General features: G+C 45.0%; 1 protein-coding gene across 4 annotated transcripts in view; it reads right to left on the bottom strand.

Moving 5' to 3' along the window:
• Nucleotides 1–2,275: 2,275 nt before the first annotated feature.
• The window catches only part of WWC3 (WWC family member 3), a 127,627-nt gene continuing 115,177 nt past the window's right edge, over nucleotides 2,276–14,725 (bottom strand). For 2 of the 4 annotated variants that reach the window (XM_024115455.3, XM_028492513.2), the window contains 5 exons: nucleotides 10,886–11,050; nucleotides 8,719–8,811; nucleotides 6,689–6,916; nucleotides 6,416–6,543; nucleotides 2,276–5,001 (listed from right to left, as the gene is read on the bottom strand). In XM_024115455.3, the coding sequence (XP_023971223.2) occupies nucleotides 4,935–5,001; nucleotides 6,416–6,543; nucleotides 6,689–6,916; nucleotides 8,719–8,811; nucleotides 10,886–11,050 (681 nt within the window). In that variant the 3' untranslated portion in view covers nucleotides 2,276–4,934. The remainder of the gene's footprint in view (nucleotides 5,002–6,415; nucleotides 6,544–6,688; nucleotides 6,917–8,718; nucleotides 8,812–10,885; nucleotides 11,051–14,725) is intronic. The other 2 variants (XM_024115457.3, XM_055086311.1) reach the window with 2 other exon arrangements.

Raw genomic sequence — 14,725 nt, 5'->3', positions numbered from 1 at the left:
TTATGGCTAAACTGTTATTAGTCTTACTTGAATATTTTCTTTTGTTTCTGTTTTTTTTTTTTCTTCTCTTATTAAATTTTTCTTTTTGGAACTCAGGGAAGGTCTAGGATGCTAAAGCTTTTCTACACTCAAGAGGTGGGCAGGGGACATGGGGCCTGGGCAAGTGTCTGTCCCCGGGAAGGCTCTGTAGGGTCCCGCTCCGTTTCAGTAGCAAGGAAGCCATCTCAGACTCCTGGAGACATATAAAAAGGACCCAGCAGTCAACAAGTAGAGGTTGCCCCAGCTACAGAGCAGGGAATTTGAGCATTAATAAGGATAACAACTCCAATGGATTAAAGCACACCAAACATATTTAAATTTGTGTTAATAGTAACGATACTAAAAAAAAAAATTTCCAAAAACAAATTGGTCACCACTGTAACAGTGCTGGGGAAACAATTATTTTCAAAACTGGTCAATAAAGAAAAAAATCAAGCATTTATCTTGCTTTTCCCATACAAACTGTACCACTGGATAATCAAATAGACTAGTAAGTTTCTCTTTATAAAGGCATTTCAAAGTAAACAATAATGTTTTAAAAATTGAGAGAATATCATCATTTTGCAACCCTTAGTGAATTAATGGATCTATGTATTGATTATCAATAGTTGCAGACCCTATAAAAAGAAACATTGTAAGTCACCTGATGGATGAAGGTATGTCTTGCCACCCATCCCAGCCCCCAAAAAAGAAAGGAAAAAAACGAACTGGAATCTGATCAAGCTTTTAGGTTCAACAGCAGCTTTTTTTCAGCATTTATTTTTAGGAAATAAAGTTCAGAGGAACATGTTCAACTACACCCAGGGATACAATGAGCCAAGTCCAGGCTGTGGGAGATCAGAAAACACACAATCTTGTTTCTTCAACAAATTACAAAGGTATATGTGTGGTAGGGGGGATGGATCCTGTGAATTAAAAACAGACACAACTGCACTGAGATGCCACTGTGCACCTATGAAGACGTCTATGATCAAAATGACAAGTGTTGGCCAGGAAGTGGAGAAACTGAAGCCCTTGTACACTGCTGCTAGGAATATAAAATGGGCAGCTGCTTTGGAAAAGTCTGGCAGTTCTTCAAATGGTTAAACATAGAATTACCATATGATCTAGAAATTCTACTCTTATGTATAGACCCAAGAGAAATAAAGACCTATGTCCACACAAAAACTTGTACACAAATGTACACAGCAACATTATCCCTATCAGCCAAAAAGTGGAAACAACCCAAATGGCCATCAACTGCCAAACAAATAAACACAATGTGGTCTATCTACACAAAGGAATATTACTCAGCAATAAAAAGGAGTGAAGTCCTGACACAGGCTCCAACGTGGATGAGCCCAGAAGACATGACGCTGAGCGAACAAAGCCAACACACATAGCATGTGATTCTATTTCCAGGAAACATCCAAAATAGGCAAATCCACAGAGAGAGAAAGATTAGCAGTTATCAGGGGTGGGGGGGGGGGGAGAGGGAGAAATGGGGGTGATGGTTAAACGATTCTATTTCCAGGAAACATCCAAAATAGGCAAATCCACAGAGAGAGAAAGATTAGCAGTTATCAGGGGTGGGGGGGGGGGGGAGAGGGAGAAATGGGGGTGATGGTTAACGGGCACAGGGTTTCTTTTTAGGGTGAGGAAAAAGTTCTACAATTGATTGTAGCATGTGTGCTACGAACATACTAAACTCCGAATATACTAAAAACTGATGAATTACATGCTTTAAAAGGGTGAATTGTATGGTATGTGAATTCTATCTCCAGAAAGCTGCCCCTCCCCCCAAAAAAACCACAGACTTAAAAAAAAAAATCCCAATAAACAGATATTTGGATTCTGTTCAGTTAAAAAAAAATGAATGACCTTGAGGCAAGTGAAAAGGTGAACCATGGATGATGAATGCCATTGAGGAGTTATTAAATGTTATGATGTGATAAGAATATTGTGTGTCTTTCTCTCTTAGCCATATGTACTGAAATGTTTCCAGCTCAGCCAGAAAGGTGTATGGGATTTGCTTCAGAACACGGGAAGTGGGGGCAGGCGGAGGTGCAGACCAAACAAGATGGGCCAAGAATGATCCATGTTGAAGGGGTAGGGGAGAGGGCTGCATGTGTCTTCATTGTACTATTCTATTTTCATACCTCTATTTTTATGTTGAAAAAAATTATATACATTTTAATATATTTAAGTCTCTAATTACATTTTTTTAAAAAATCACACACATTTCCATTCTGTTCTTAAGGCAGGTTAGTTTAATTTTGTAGAAGAAATACTTTCAAACAATACAAATGACACAATTAGAACAGTGACAAAAATAGAGATGAATACTGATTATAATTTATTCCCACAACAGAAGGTTACTTATTTTGGTGGTGACAATTACGTGACCAGATGAAGACCGAATTCCCTTTTACTCATCACGCTGTTTCTAAAGGACCCTGGTGGCAGACTTTGGATTGTCCAAGGCACGATTATGGGCAAACTTAAACATAAGAAAATACCCCTTAAGACGACAGGACTTCACTTTTCGGACACGTGGGATATTTTCCAGGGGGTGGCAGTCTTAACTAGTCGGAAGCTGCACAATCAAATCACGAAAGAGAAGCCAGTTAGGGTGCCTCGTGCCCTGCCTCCTGGGCTGGCCTCTGTCGCTGTCCACGTGCCGCTTCCAGCACAGCCTGCGAGCAGCACGGACCCGTCACCTCCCCGTCCTTCGTTGGCCTGGCTTTTCCTTCCTTTCTGACTATGGTCCCATTCAGGTGCGAAAGCAGACAGACGCAGGAGGGAGGCGGAGAAGCACAGGGGAAAGGTGCAAAACACAGCGCTCCTTGAACTGACACCAAAGCTGGGGCTGCATTTGTTTCTGGTGGGCCAAAGGAGGGATTTCTTTTCTTTCTTTCTTTTTTTAAACTCTGGGGTGGGGAAGCATTCCAAACAGAAACCTGTATCTACTGGGCAGTGACATTTGAAAACCCTTGCGGGCTTTCTGTATTGGCACAGTGGGTTTCCCCACGTTGCTACTTTGTAGGGGTTAGCAGGAAAGCTACCTCAACCCTTCCACCCACTTAGAGCTTCAAGTGGCAGTGTCTAAACAGAGGCCAGGCAACGCGGCCGGGGCTCTCCCACGTCTGGGGAGCCATGCACCTCAGACGCATATGACTTGCTCTCCACACACCCCAGAGTCCAGCGGCAGCCAATCCATCAGTCTGAAGTTTCAACAGCTGGGGACAGAGAGGGCCTGCCACCAACCTGACCCGTGCAGCAACGCTGTCTCCTGGGGGGCACTTCTGGCAAGCACTCATGTGTTTTGTCTCTCTACCTCTGTTGTGGGTATGTATGCAGGGAAATTAGCAAAAGAAAAAAGAAAAAAAAACCCGAGACTAGAGACAGAAATACATAGCAAGAAGTGACAAATGTGAAAAAGCACAGTTTTCAGCCTTACCACCACTGACAACTTCACTGTCCGTGATAGGTCACATGTCAATGAAATGCTTTTACAAAATTCATTTTTAATAAATGTGAAAAGGAAGGTGGGTTATACAAGGGAGTGCTTACAGACGAATGAGAAGAGATGCTGCCGATTCAGGGGGGAGGGGCACTTTCAAGGGAGGAGCTCAAAGACCCAGTAGGAGGGTTCCGTTTTCTTGGACATTTTGTGTGACTCACCTCGTTTACCTCTCCGAGGCCTCATGAAGGAGAGTGCATCTCATGTATCATAAATACGTATTAGGCAAACTATACCACCTGGCATTTTAAAAGGATGGTATAGTTTCATTACGTAAAGAATTTTTGCCTCATGAGCTAGTTCTAAGATTTCTTAAGAAATGTTGGGACGACTCCAGTATGGGGCGGGGGCCCTCTGATCGAAAGCACAGGCTCTCCTGTGAGTGACTCGCCGGGTAGTTGTAGTTCCCATGGAAGCTGGCTTCCTCAAAAAAGCGCCTTCAAAGCTTATCGTGTCCATGTCATGACTGCTCTATCCATCAGCGGATCCGGTGACGCAGTGAAAAACGCACCTTCCTTCTTCTCTTTTCACTTTCCCGCAGGGCACAGCAGCAGAGCAGAAGCTCCACCACCGCCCTCCTTGTAGGTCAGGATCAGATGGGGCGGAATGGAAAGGCAGGCGGGGCTGCCGAGGCCGGGTGAGGGTGGGCTGTGTGGCTGCCGGGGGTCTCCATGACCGGCCTCAGGCCCGGGGTGGGCACGGAAAGGTGCACGGAAACCAGGGGCTACGGGTGCCCAGCCCGCGCGGGAGACCGAGCTCCGCAACACGCACCCCGCACTGACTCAGGACTGAGCCCCTAAGGTGGCATCTTAACAGAACACAAAGGGTGCGAAAGTGTACAATATACATGATAAATGCACAGAGGAGAAACGGGACGAGTGACGCGAGTTCGGCACATAGTGTTTGCATTTCGGATGTCACACACAAAACCGGCCCCAAAGATCCATTCTACCGCATGACAAATACTGAAGAACAAAATTTCAGTCTTAAAATACATCTTAAAGTCAGTATTTTCCTTCAAGGAAAAAAAAAAGTACTATAAATAAATTACAATACAGTGAATTTGCCTGAACTCACTTCGTTTCTGTCTTCCAGCCTTTAAGTCAAATAACACAGTGTAAAAACTGTACACTCTTAACATGATAATTGATCTCTTATAAAATAACCTGTCTTCAGAGATGTCAATTTCACAACAAGGAAAAACCAAGCCCTGTTGCCGTCACTATTATAAAATATATATGTATAGATATATGTGTTTTGTTTTTATTTATTTTTTACAAAATGTGTATATTAATAGCTTTGCACAAATATTTTAAAGACAAATTTAGCTAGTCTAAGAACTTCATGAAAATAAAACAGGCAGATAAATACTTCATGTGTACAAAGCACTACATCAAACATCGTCTGCGGGCAGAGGAGGTACGTTAATCCTTGGTCTTGTAAAAAATGCTATCTTCTCCCTGCGATTGGAAAGAATTACAGGTTAGAGGCTGATAGAAATGCAGTGAAAGGTGGCAAGAGGCTCTGCCATCAATGACAGCTTTTCTTACTCAGAGAACACGTTGAATTTCAATCCCCAGGAGCACATCTGTATACAGAATCTCTAAAGTTTCTTGCCCCGGCCCCCTCTCTAAATTTTAATAGAAGTTACAAAGCCCCATGAAGGCAAGGGTTTGTCTCCAGTGCCTAGAACAGTGCCTGGTATAACGTAAATGCTCAGCAAATATTTTCTTTATGAATAAATGAAAAACTATACAAGGAGTTCTAAATCATAGTTGAAGGAAGACAGCTATAGTGTTTTATACTCTTTTATGATGGGGAGGTAAAAATTCAGGGTATAAACAAATTAAGTCTAGAGGTCAGGCACATATTATTTAGCCCTAAAAAGGAACACTGCACTGGTTCATGCTACAACATTGATGAACCTTAAAAATACTATCCTAAGTGAAAGAAGCCAAACACAAAAGACCACATACTGTATGACTCCTCTTATATGAAAGGTCCAGAACAGGCAAACCCACAGAGTTGGAAAGGAGAATGGTGGCTGCCAAGAGCTGACGGAAGGTTGGCAAGGGGAAGTGACTGCTTAACGGAGGTACAGGGTTTCCTTTAGGGGTGACGGAAATGTTCTGGAACTGAATAGAGATTGTGACTACTAAATGCCGTGGAACTGTTCACTTTAAAATGGTTAATCTTATGCTTCGTGAATTTCACCTCAATTTTTTAAAAAGCCAGACACAAAAGAAAATAGATTAACTGGGTGATTTTCCTCATATAAAAAATAAAAACAGGGAAAGTTAATCTACGCTATTCACATTCAAGATGGTGGTTATTCTGGTGTGGGAAATCTGGGGGTGCTGATAACATTTGATTCTTGCCATGTAGGGTTTATGACAATTCACTGAAGTATTTCATATATAGGACGATATGCACGCTTTCCTGTATGTCTATTATGCTTCAATCAAAAGTTAAGTAAAAAGGCAAAGGTGATACACATATGCATCTATATGTAGATCACTGTGCTGTTTACAAGAGCAAACATTTGGAAAGAAGCAGGGTATAAAATAGGTAAATTATATCTGTTAGATGAAACATTACAGCCAAAAAAGATAACATGATGTGGCAACATGGGGTATTTTAATTTAAAAAGAGCTAAATGCAAACTCGAACCCACACTGTAATTACAAGCAGCATGAAAAAAAGTGTTTAGAAAAAAAGATCGGAAGAAACTCCGCACAATGCTAACAGCAGGGGAGATTCCTGCTTTGTCCTCGACTTCCTGTGGGTCTTTCTCCATGCTTACTTTACTCTTTAAATGACAAAGGTATGACAGTAAAAAGCAAGCGGGAGAGCGAGGCCTGGGCTTCCCCCCACCTGAACGCCTGCACCTGGATGGGCTCTTTGAGGCTCTGCCCGCGCAGCTGGCACACCCCTTTGGAGACCTTCTTCAGCATCTTCTCAGCTGCCTGTTCTTGATGGAAGTCAAGTTTGGTCTGTCTCGTCTGGAACAGCAACGCGGAGTGAACCAGACGGGTTTGCTTCCAGTTTTAAGGAAGAGCGATGGAAGCCCCTGCCAGCTCCGGGTACCGGGAAGGGAGAAAGGCCCGCCCGCCTGCCCCCTCCCCCGTTGGCGGGCCGGGGCCTCACCTGCCTCTCGGCCTCCCGCAGCAGGCTCCGGAAGCGCTCGTCGCGCAGCAGCCAGGCCGGGGGCTCGGCATGGCCGCGGAGCTGGGCGTCCTCCAGGCGCTGGCGCAGCTCGCGCAGGGCGCACAGCTCCTCGTTCAGCTGCCGCTGCCGCGTCCGCGACGCCTGGAGGTCCAGCTCCAGGTCCAGGGACGTGCGCGCCGCCAGCGCCGCCAGGGAGGACCTGCAGGGCTGCGAGACCGCGGCCGTGAGCGCGCCCACCCCGCCCGCGCCCTGCCTGCAGCTTCTTCCCCGAGTGACCGACCCCACTGGAGGGAGACACCCGCAGCGTGGCCCGACGCCAACACAACACGGATGTGGGCGACACGGATTCAAACCTCCACTCCGGTAACGAGCCAGTGACAGCAAACTGTCCGCTGTAATGACGACCTAGGCTTTGGCTAAAGCGCAAGGAAACAGACCCTCTCACACGGGGCAGGAGGGCGTCATCTTTCTCAAGTGCTACTTGACAATATAAGCAAGAGCCACAAAATGTTGTGTTTTCTTTGGTTCTGAAATTTCATTTGACTTGCATCTGAAAGGCACAGCTGATGATGTGCAAAAGGTTTATGACAGAAAAAATCCTAAATACCTAACAAGAGAAAAGTGATCAAATACATTAAGGCCAGCAAAAAACGCAGCTATTGTAAAAAGATGAAAAATATACCGACATGGCAAAATCTTAATGATCTACTGTATAACGGGAAAAAAGCACGTTATAAACCACATTGAGGGCTTTCTGGTTAAACACACACAAGCTGTCAAAAACGTTCCTCCCCAGGGAATTCCCTGGTAGTCCAATGGTTAGGACTCCCCGCTTCCAATGCTGGGGTGCAAGTTCGATCCCTGGTCGGAGAACTACAACTGCAAGCCGCGCAGCGAGACCAAACAACAACAACAACAACAACAACAAAAAAACGTTCCTCCCCATATACGCCTGAAGTAAGCAAGTCTCCTGTTTTCAAGAAAGTGCTAAGACAAGAATAGAACTTTGTACACGGAGCTGAGAGCAGTACTTCCCACGCCATGGCTAACAACGCTGGGGAAGGCAGTTAGTGCAACAAAATCACAAATCCACGAGCCTATCAGCGTTGTCGGGAGGACTGAATAACTGTATGCGTTTTACACACCCATAACACTATTTTGCACATATACAGAAGTTAAATGCAAATATAAGTGACTTAATAAACACAAACTCATTTAAAAGCTCTGCTGAATTCATACCAGAGCTCACTGGTTCCCAACCAGGGGTGACTTGGGCCCTCAGGGGACATTTTTGGTTGTCACAACTGGGGGAGGGGGTGATACTGGCAACTAGTGGGTCAAGGCCAGGGATGCAGCTCAACGGCCCACAGTGCACAGGACAGCCCCCAACAAAGACTGACCTAGGCCAAAATGCCAACAGCATGGCTGCTGAGAAATACTTCTGTTGCTGAGTTATGTATTTTCTTATCATTCTCAGTCAGCGGCTACTCTAAATACAACCACCACAAGGAGATCTGAGAATTTTTTTTTCTTTCAAAGAATTCTTGCCCGGGAAAGTCAGGGAACCACTACCGTACAAATTAAAAGCAGCAAAACTGTGTAAACTGGCATGATGTGGAGAAAACATTCGGTGTATATAAAGGAAAACTGTAGAACAGTCCTATGTAGGAGAATGCTCCATGTTGAAAGACTCAAATTTTCTAAACTGTATATATTCCCTTGTCAAAAAAGAAAGAAGAATCTCTTATACAGAATGGCTGTTTATTAATTTATTATATTTTAAAATGTAAAGATCATGTATTATCTTAGATTATGACATTATCTTAGGAAATTAACAAATATTAGTAACATATTGACATTATATACACTTTTAAAACTTATACCTAAGTAAACAAGGAAATAAATATATTACCTTTCAATTAATCTTACCTAAAATATTACCTCTTCAGGTTTGTAGAAATAACTCCCAGCGTACATATAGATGGCATATTAGTCTACGTGGCGCATACCTGCTTATAGCGAAGGGTTCGTCTTTCCAAAGTGTTTCGGACAAAGGGGGACTTCCGGGGCAGCGTTGAACTGTCGCTGTCACTACGATAAAGCTACACCAAAAAGATTGAGGTTCAGAAACATTTTCTCAAGAATTCAACATTCATTCTCTGTGTACTCTGAACTGGATTATTTTGTTCCTCGAGCAGGTACTCAAACAGTTATGACGTTTAGAGCTTTTACCAAGACTTTGGGTTTTGCTTACAAGAAAACCCTACACAAGAGTTTCAAGCCAAACAAAGACAAACCAAATAAGCAGACCAACCCCCAGCCCCACCCCTCCTTCAGGTCCATCAACCGAACCAGCTGAGGTTTTCCAGGCTAATCGAGCAACACAATTTCAGTCCTATCAGTGCCAACTGCCACTTGATACGGTGTAACGCTCATGAAAACCCGCACTCTCCTCAGCACTTTTCACTTTTTATCGATCATTCTCATTTGCTGTGTTTCTAGCTTTGGCAAGAGCTGGGAAGACTAGCGTTCCAGAAAAGAGCCTCGTTCCTGGCAGGAAGACAAGCCCACACCACTAACACCCACCCCACCCATCAAGGGAAAAGGCCTGTCTTTAAAAAGAAAAATAAATAATGCCGACTTCACGGGAGCCAAGACGTTACGTATTTCATTTGGCGGCAGGTTTTCATTTCAGGATCAACATATATCTGTGTGAAAGCAAAGTCCTGGCCTTCACGGCCTTACTTTCCATGCCAATGAACCCCAGATATCAGGAAATGTCGCAGCACTGCACTTACATGCCTCCCAATCATCACAAACATATATAAAAACAAAGAGGCCTCTAGAAGCATCGCCGGTCAGTGCGTGCCTTTGTGCAGGGCGCAAAGCGCAGTGCCGGGGCTGGAGGCCTGTCTCTGGCGAGGTGAAGGGCTTCCTCCTTCACCACCCTGTCCTCCTCAGCAAGCATGCTGGAGGCTGCTCCACAGGGGTTCGGCAAGAGTCTAGGATAAGGAAGGATGGCCTTCGATCAGGCACCTCCAGCCGCGTGATGAAGTATCAGGCCCCACAGGGCTGCAGGCTGATGGGGCGCGAGTGCCCCGCCTGACCCTGGGCTGCCCGGGGCAGCGCGACCCGGACACCTCACTGCGTGGGGAGAGGAGCTGCAGGCCTCGCAAACGTGGCCACCCGGGCCCCAGCCCCTGTTGCTCCCTCCTGTGAGTAAAGGATTCCCTCCCCAAGAAAGGTGGGCTCCCTGCTCAGCTCCTGGGCAGTGACCTGTAAGTCCCTAGAACGTTCTCAGTGTCTCTGTTTACCTGGGGACCTTGGCCCGGCCACACAGTCTCTGCTGACCATGTGAGGGGGGCCCTGGGCCACCAGCTTGACCCTGGAGGGGCTGGAGACGAAGGTCAGCCACGCTGGCCACCAGCTGTGCCTCGTGACGACCCCCACAAAACCCCTGGGCACCGAGCCTCAGGTGAGCGTCCCTGGTCGGCTGTGCTCCGGGCACGCTGCCACTGCTCCAGGAGGCGAGAGCTCCCGCACAACTCCGCTGCGGGAGAAGGGCTGGAAGCTCCACCCGGCCTCTCCGAAGCGCTGCCCGCCGCCTCTTCCCTCTGCGCCTAGGTCTGCACCCCTTCCCTGCGGCGCACCATCATCGTGGATACGACGGCTTTTCCGAGTTCCGTGAGTCCTAGCCACTTTCTGAGCCTGAGGGTGGGCCTGGGGACCCCTCAGTGTCTCCCACGTAGGCCTGAGGGTCTGTCTCTCTCCTGTGATCAAACTCTGGCTTTGCCCTAATGCAGCGGCTCCTTGGTAGCCCTTCAAGGGAAGATGCTTTCTCCAACGAGCCCCGTCACAGGCGCGGGAGGGTCAAAGCTCTCCTCGAGCCAAACGGCGCCCCCAGTCTGCTGCGTCGTGAGCACTTAATCCTCAACGGCGCCTCGTCTCTGCTAGTCCGTGCCGTCACTGTCACACGGCCACGGCCGGCCAACCTCCAACCTGCTGTCCTGTCTCCACGGACCACAGCAGGTGGGGTCTCCCCCCGCACCTGTCTCAGAGCTCTCAACCCTGCGTGCAGGTGAGGGTCAGCCGGGAGCTCCAACCCTCTGCTGCCCAGCCCCGCCCGCGACCGATGAAGAATCCTTCCAGGCAGGTGGCAAAGGACTCCTGACTTACTCTGCAGACGTACTGGCTTCGTGCTCCGGGCGAGAAAGTCTGGGAGCGGACAATGGTGCTGCTCCGCGTGAAGGGCGAGCCGCGGGCCCTGCGGCCGGGCCTCTCCTTCGGCAGACTCGCCACCTCTTCTGGGAAGAGATCTTCTGTGTTGGTTTCCTTATCAACCTAGATAGTAATTTATTGTTTACCACGACTCTTTCTAGAACACAAGCATTAAATTAGTGTAGTCACCAAACCACCTTGCCATCTCCACTGGGGGTCTAACTGGCATTTCACACTTAACGCGTCCAAAATGGGATTTCTGATATACTCCCTCTACCAAGGATCTCTACTTTCCCATTTGCTCCAGCAAAAAAAGTGTTCGTGTCATTCTGGACCCAGCTCTCTTTCATAAACCCTGTATCTGGTCCAAGATTAAATCCTGTTGGCTCTGTGTTTGAGATTAAGCATGTTTTGACCTCCTATCACCAACCCCCCATCTGGGTCACCATCGTCTTGTGCCTGATGAGCGCAGCAGGCTTCTCACCCGTCTCCTGGGCTCCACGCCTCCCCTCAAACCCTTCCCAACACAGCGCCAGGGACAGCCTGGTAAAAGCCGAAGTCAGACCCAGCAATTCCACTCCCAGGCGTATACCGAAAAGACCTGAAAACAGGTGTTCAAACAAATACTTGCACATCAAAGTTCATAGCAGCCTTATTCAAACAGCCAAAAGGTGGAAGGAGTCCAAACATCCACGGGCGGATGAGTAGATAAACAAAACCTGGCATACTCATACAAGCGATGAGAAGGAGGGAAGTGCTGGTAGATACTACAATCTGATGTACCTTGAAAACATTAGGCTGAGTGAAAGGCCAGTCACAAGAGGCCACATGCTGTATGAGCCATTCATTCATTAATTTTTATTGAAGCATAATTGACTTACTATGTTATATTAGCTTCAGGTATTCAACATACTGATTCCATATTTTAATGCATTACAAACGATCACCATGATAAGTCTAGCTACCGTCTGTCACCATACAGAGTTAACACAATATTATTGACCTTACACCCTATGCTGTACATTACATCCCTGTGACTTACTTATTTTATAACTGGAAGTTTGTACCTCTTAATCTCCATCACTTATTTCCCTCATCCCCACCCCCTCAACCCCCCTGGCAACCACCAGTTTGTTTTCTGTATCTATGAGTCTGTTTCTGTTTTGTTATGGTTGTTCATTTGTTTCGTTTTGTTTTTAATTCTACATATAAGCAAAATCATGCAGTATTTCTCTTTCTCCAACTTATTTAGCATAATACCCTCTAGGTCCATCTGCGCTATTGTAAATGGCAAGATTTCCTTCTTTATGGCCAGTATTTCACTGCATATTATGTATATACATATGTATGTATATATATGTGTGTCTGTGTGTATACATATATACACACATATATACCCCATCTTCTTTACCCATTCATCTACTGACAATGGACACTTAGGTTGTTTCCACATCTTGACTATTGTAAATAATGCTGTAATAAGTATAGGGGTGCATATATCTTTTCTAACTAGCGTTTTTGCTTTCTTCAGAAAAATACCCAGAAGTGGAACTGCAAGATGGTGTGGCAGTTCAACTTTTAACTTTTTGAAGAACCTGCTTACTGTTTTCCACAGTGGTGACACCAATTTACATTCCCACCAACAGTGCACAAGGGTTCCCTTTTCTCTACATCCTCTCCAATGTTTGTTATTTGTTGTCTTTTTGATGACAGCCATTCTAACAAGTATGAGGTGATACCTCATTGTGGTTCTGATTTGCATTTCCCTAATGATTAGTGACACTGAGCATCTTTTCATGTGTCTGTTGGCAATCTGAAAGTCTTCTTTGGAAAAATGTCTATTCAAGTCCTCTGCCTAGTTTTTAATCAGGTTTGTTGTTTTTCTGATGTTGAGTTGTCTGAGTTCTCTGTATATTGTGGATATTAACCCCTCATCGGATATAACGTTTGCAACTATCTTCTCCCATTCAGCAGGTTGCATTTCTGTTTTATTGATAGTTTCCTTCACTGTGCAATAGCGTTTTAATTTGATAAAGTCTCATTTGTTTTTTGTTTGCTTGTTTGTTTCCCGTGCCTGAGGAGAGATATCCTAAAATACATTGCTAAGACTGATGTCCAAGAGCATACCTGCCTATGCTTTCTTCTAGGAGTTTTATGGTTTCAGATCTTCCATTTAAGTCTTTAAACATTTTAAAATTGAATGGGAAAGTAGTCCAGTTTGATTCTTTTGTATGTAGCTGTCCAGTTTTCCCAACACCATTTGTTGAAGAGGCTGTCTTTCCCCCTCTGTATTTTCTTGCGTCCTTCATCATAGATTAGTTGATTATATAAGTGTGGGTTTATTTCTGGGCTCCCTACTCTGTTCCATTGACCCATGTGTCTTTTTTTGTGCCAGTAGCACGCTGCTTTGATTACTGTAGCTTTGTAGTACAGTTTGAAATCAGGGAGCATGATACCTCCAGCTCTATTCTTCTTCCTCGAGGTTGTTTTGGCTATTCGGGGTCTTTTGTGTTTCCATACAGTTTTTGGATTATTTCTTCTAGTTCTGTGAAAAATGCCTTTGGTATTTTGATAGGTATTGCATTCAATCTGTGGATTGGCATGGGTAGTATGGTCATTTTAACATTAATTCTTCCAATCCATGAGCATGGTGTATCTTTCCATTTGTTTGTGTTTTCTTCAATTTCTGTCATCAATGACGTCACACTTTTCTGAGTACAGGTCTTTCACCTCCTTGGTTAGATTTCTTCCTGGGTATTTTATTCTTTTTGATGCAGCTGTAAAGTGAATTATTTTCTTAATTTCTCTTTCTGATAGTTCATTGTTAGCATACAGAAATGCAGACGGTTTCTGTATATTAATTTTATATCCCTTAACTTTAAATATTGCCACTTTACCGAATTCACTGATGACGTCTAGTAGATTTTTGGTCGTGTCTTCAGGATTTCCTATGTATAGTATCATGTCATCTGCAAACAGTGACAGTTTTACTTCTTCCTTTCCAATTTGGATTCCTTTTACTTCTTTCTCTTGTCTGATTGCTGTGGCTAGGGCTTCTAATACTATGTTGAATAAAAGTGGCAAGAGTGGGCCTTGCTCCTGATCTTAGAGGAAATGCTTTCAGCTTTTCACCATTGAATATGATGATAGCTGTGGGCTTATCATATATGGCCATATATGGTCGAGTTATGTTCCCTCTATACCCAATTTCTGGAAACCTTTTATCATAAATGGATGCTGCATTTTGTCAAAAGCTTTTTCTGCATCTACTGACATGATCTTGATTTTTATTCTTCAATTTGCTAACATGGTGTGTATCTCTTGGATTGATTTGTGGACAATGAACAATCCTTGCATCCCTGGGATAAATCCCACTTAAGCATGGTTTATGATCCTTTTAATATATTGTTGGATTTGGTTTGCCAGTATTTTGTTGAGCATTTTTGCATCTATGTTCGTGAGTGATACTGGCCTGTAGCTTTATTTTTTTGTGGGGTCTTTGGTTTTGGTTGGGGTGATGGTGGCCTCATAGAATGAGTTCAGAAGCACACTCCTTCCTCTTCAATTTTTGGAAATAGTTTGAGAAGAATGAGTGTTAACTCTTCTTTAAATGTTTGGTAGAATTCACCTGTGAAGCTATCTGATCCTGAACTTTTGTTTGTTGGGAGTTTTTAAATTACTGATTCAGGGCTTCCCTGGTGGCGCAGTGGTTGAGAGTCTGCCTGCCGATGCAGGGGACACGGGTTCGTGCCCCGGTCCGGGAAGATCCCACAGGCTGCGGAACGGCTGGGCCCGTGA

The sequence above is a fragment of the Physeter macrocephalus genome, chromosome 7 (assembly GCF_002837175.3).
Source record: "Physeter macrocephalus isolate SW-GA chromosome 7, ASM283717v5, whole genome shotgun sequence".
Taxonomy (NCBI): domain Eukaryota; kingdom Metazoa; phylum Chordata; class Mammalia; order Artiodactyla; family Physeteridae; genus Physeter; species Physeter macrocephalus.
This window is presented reverse-complemented; position numbering and strand designations above follow the sequence as displayed.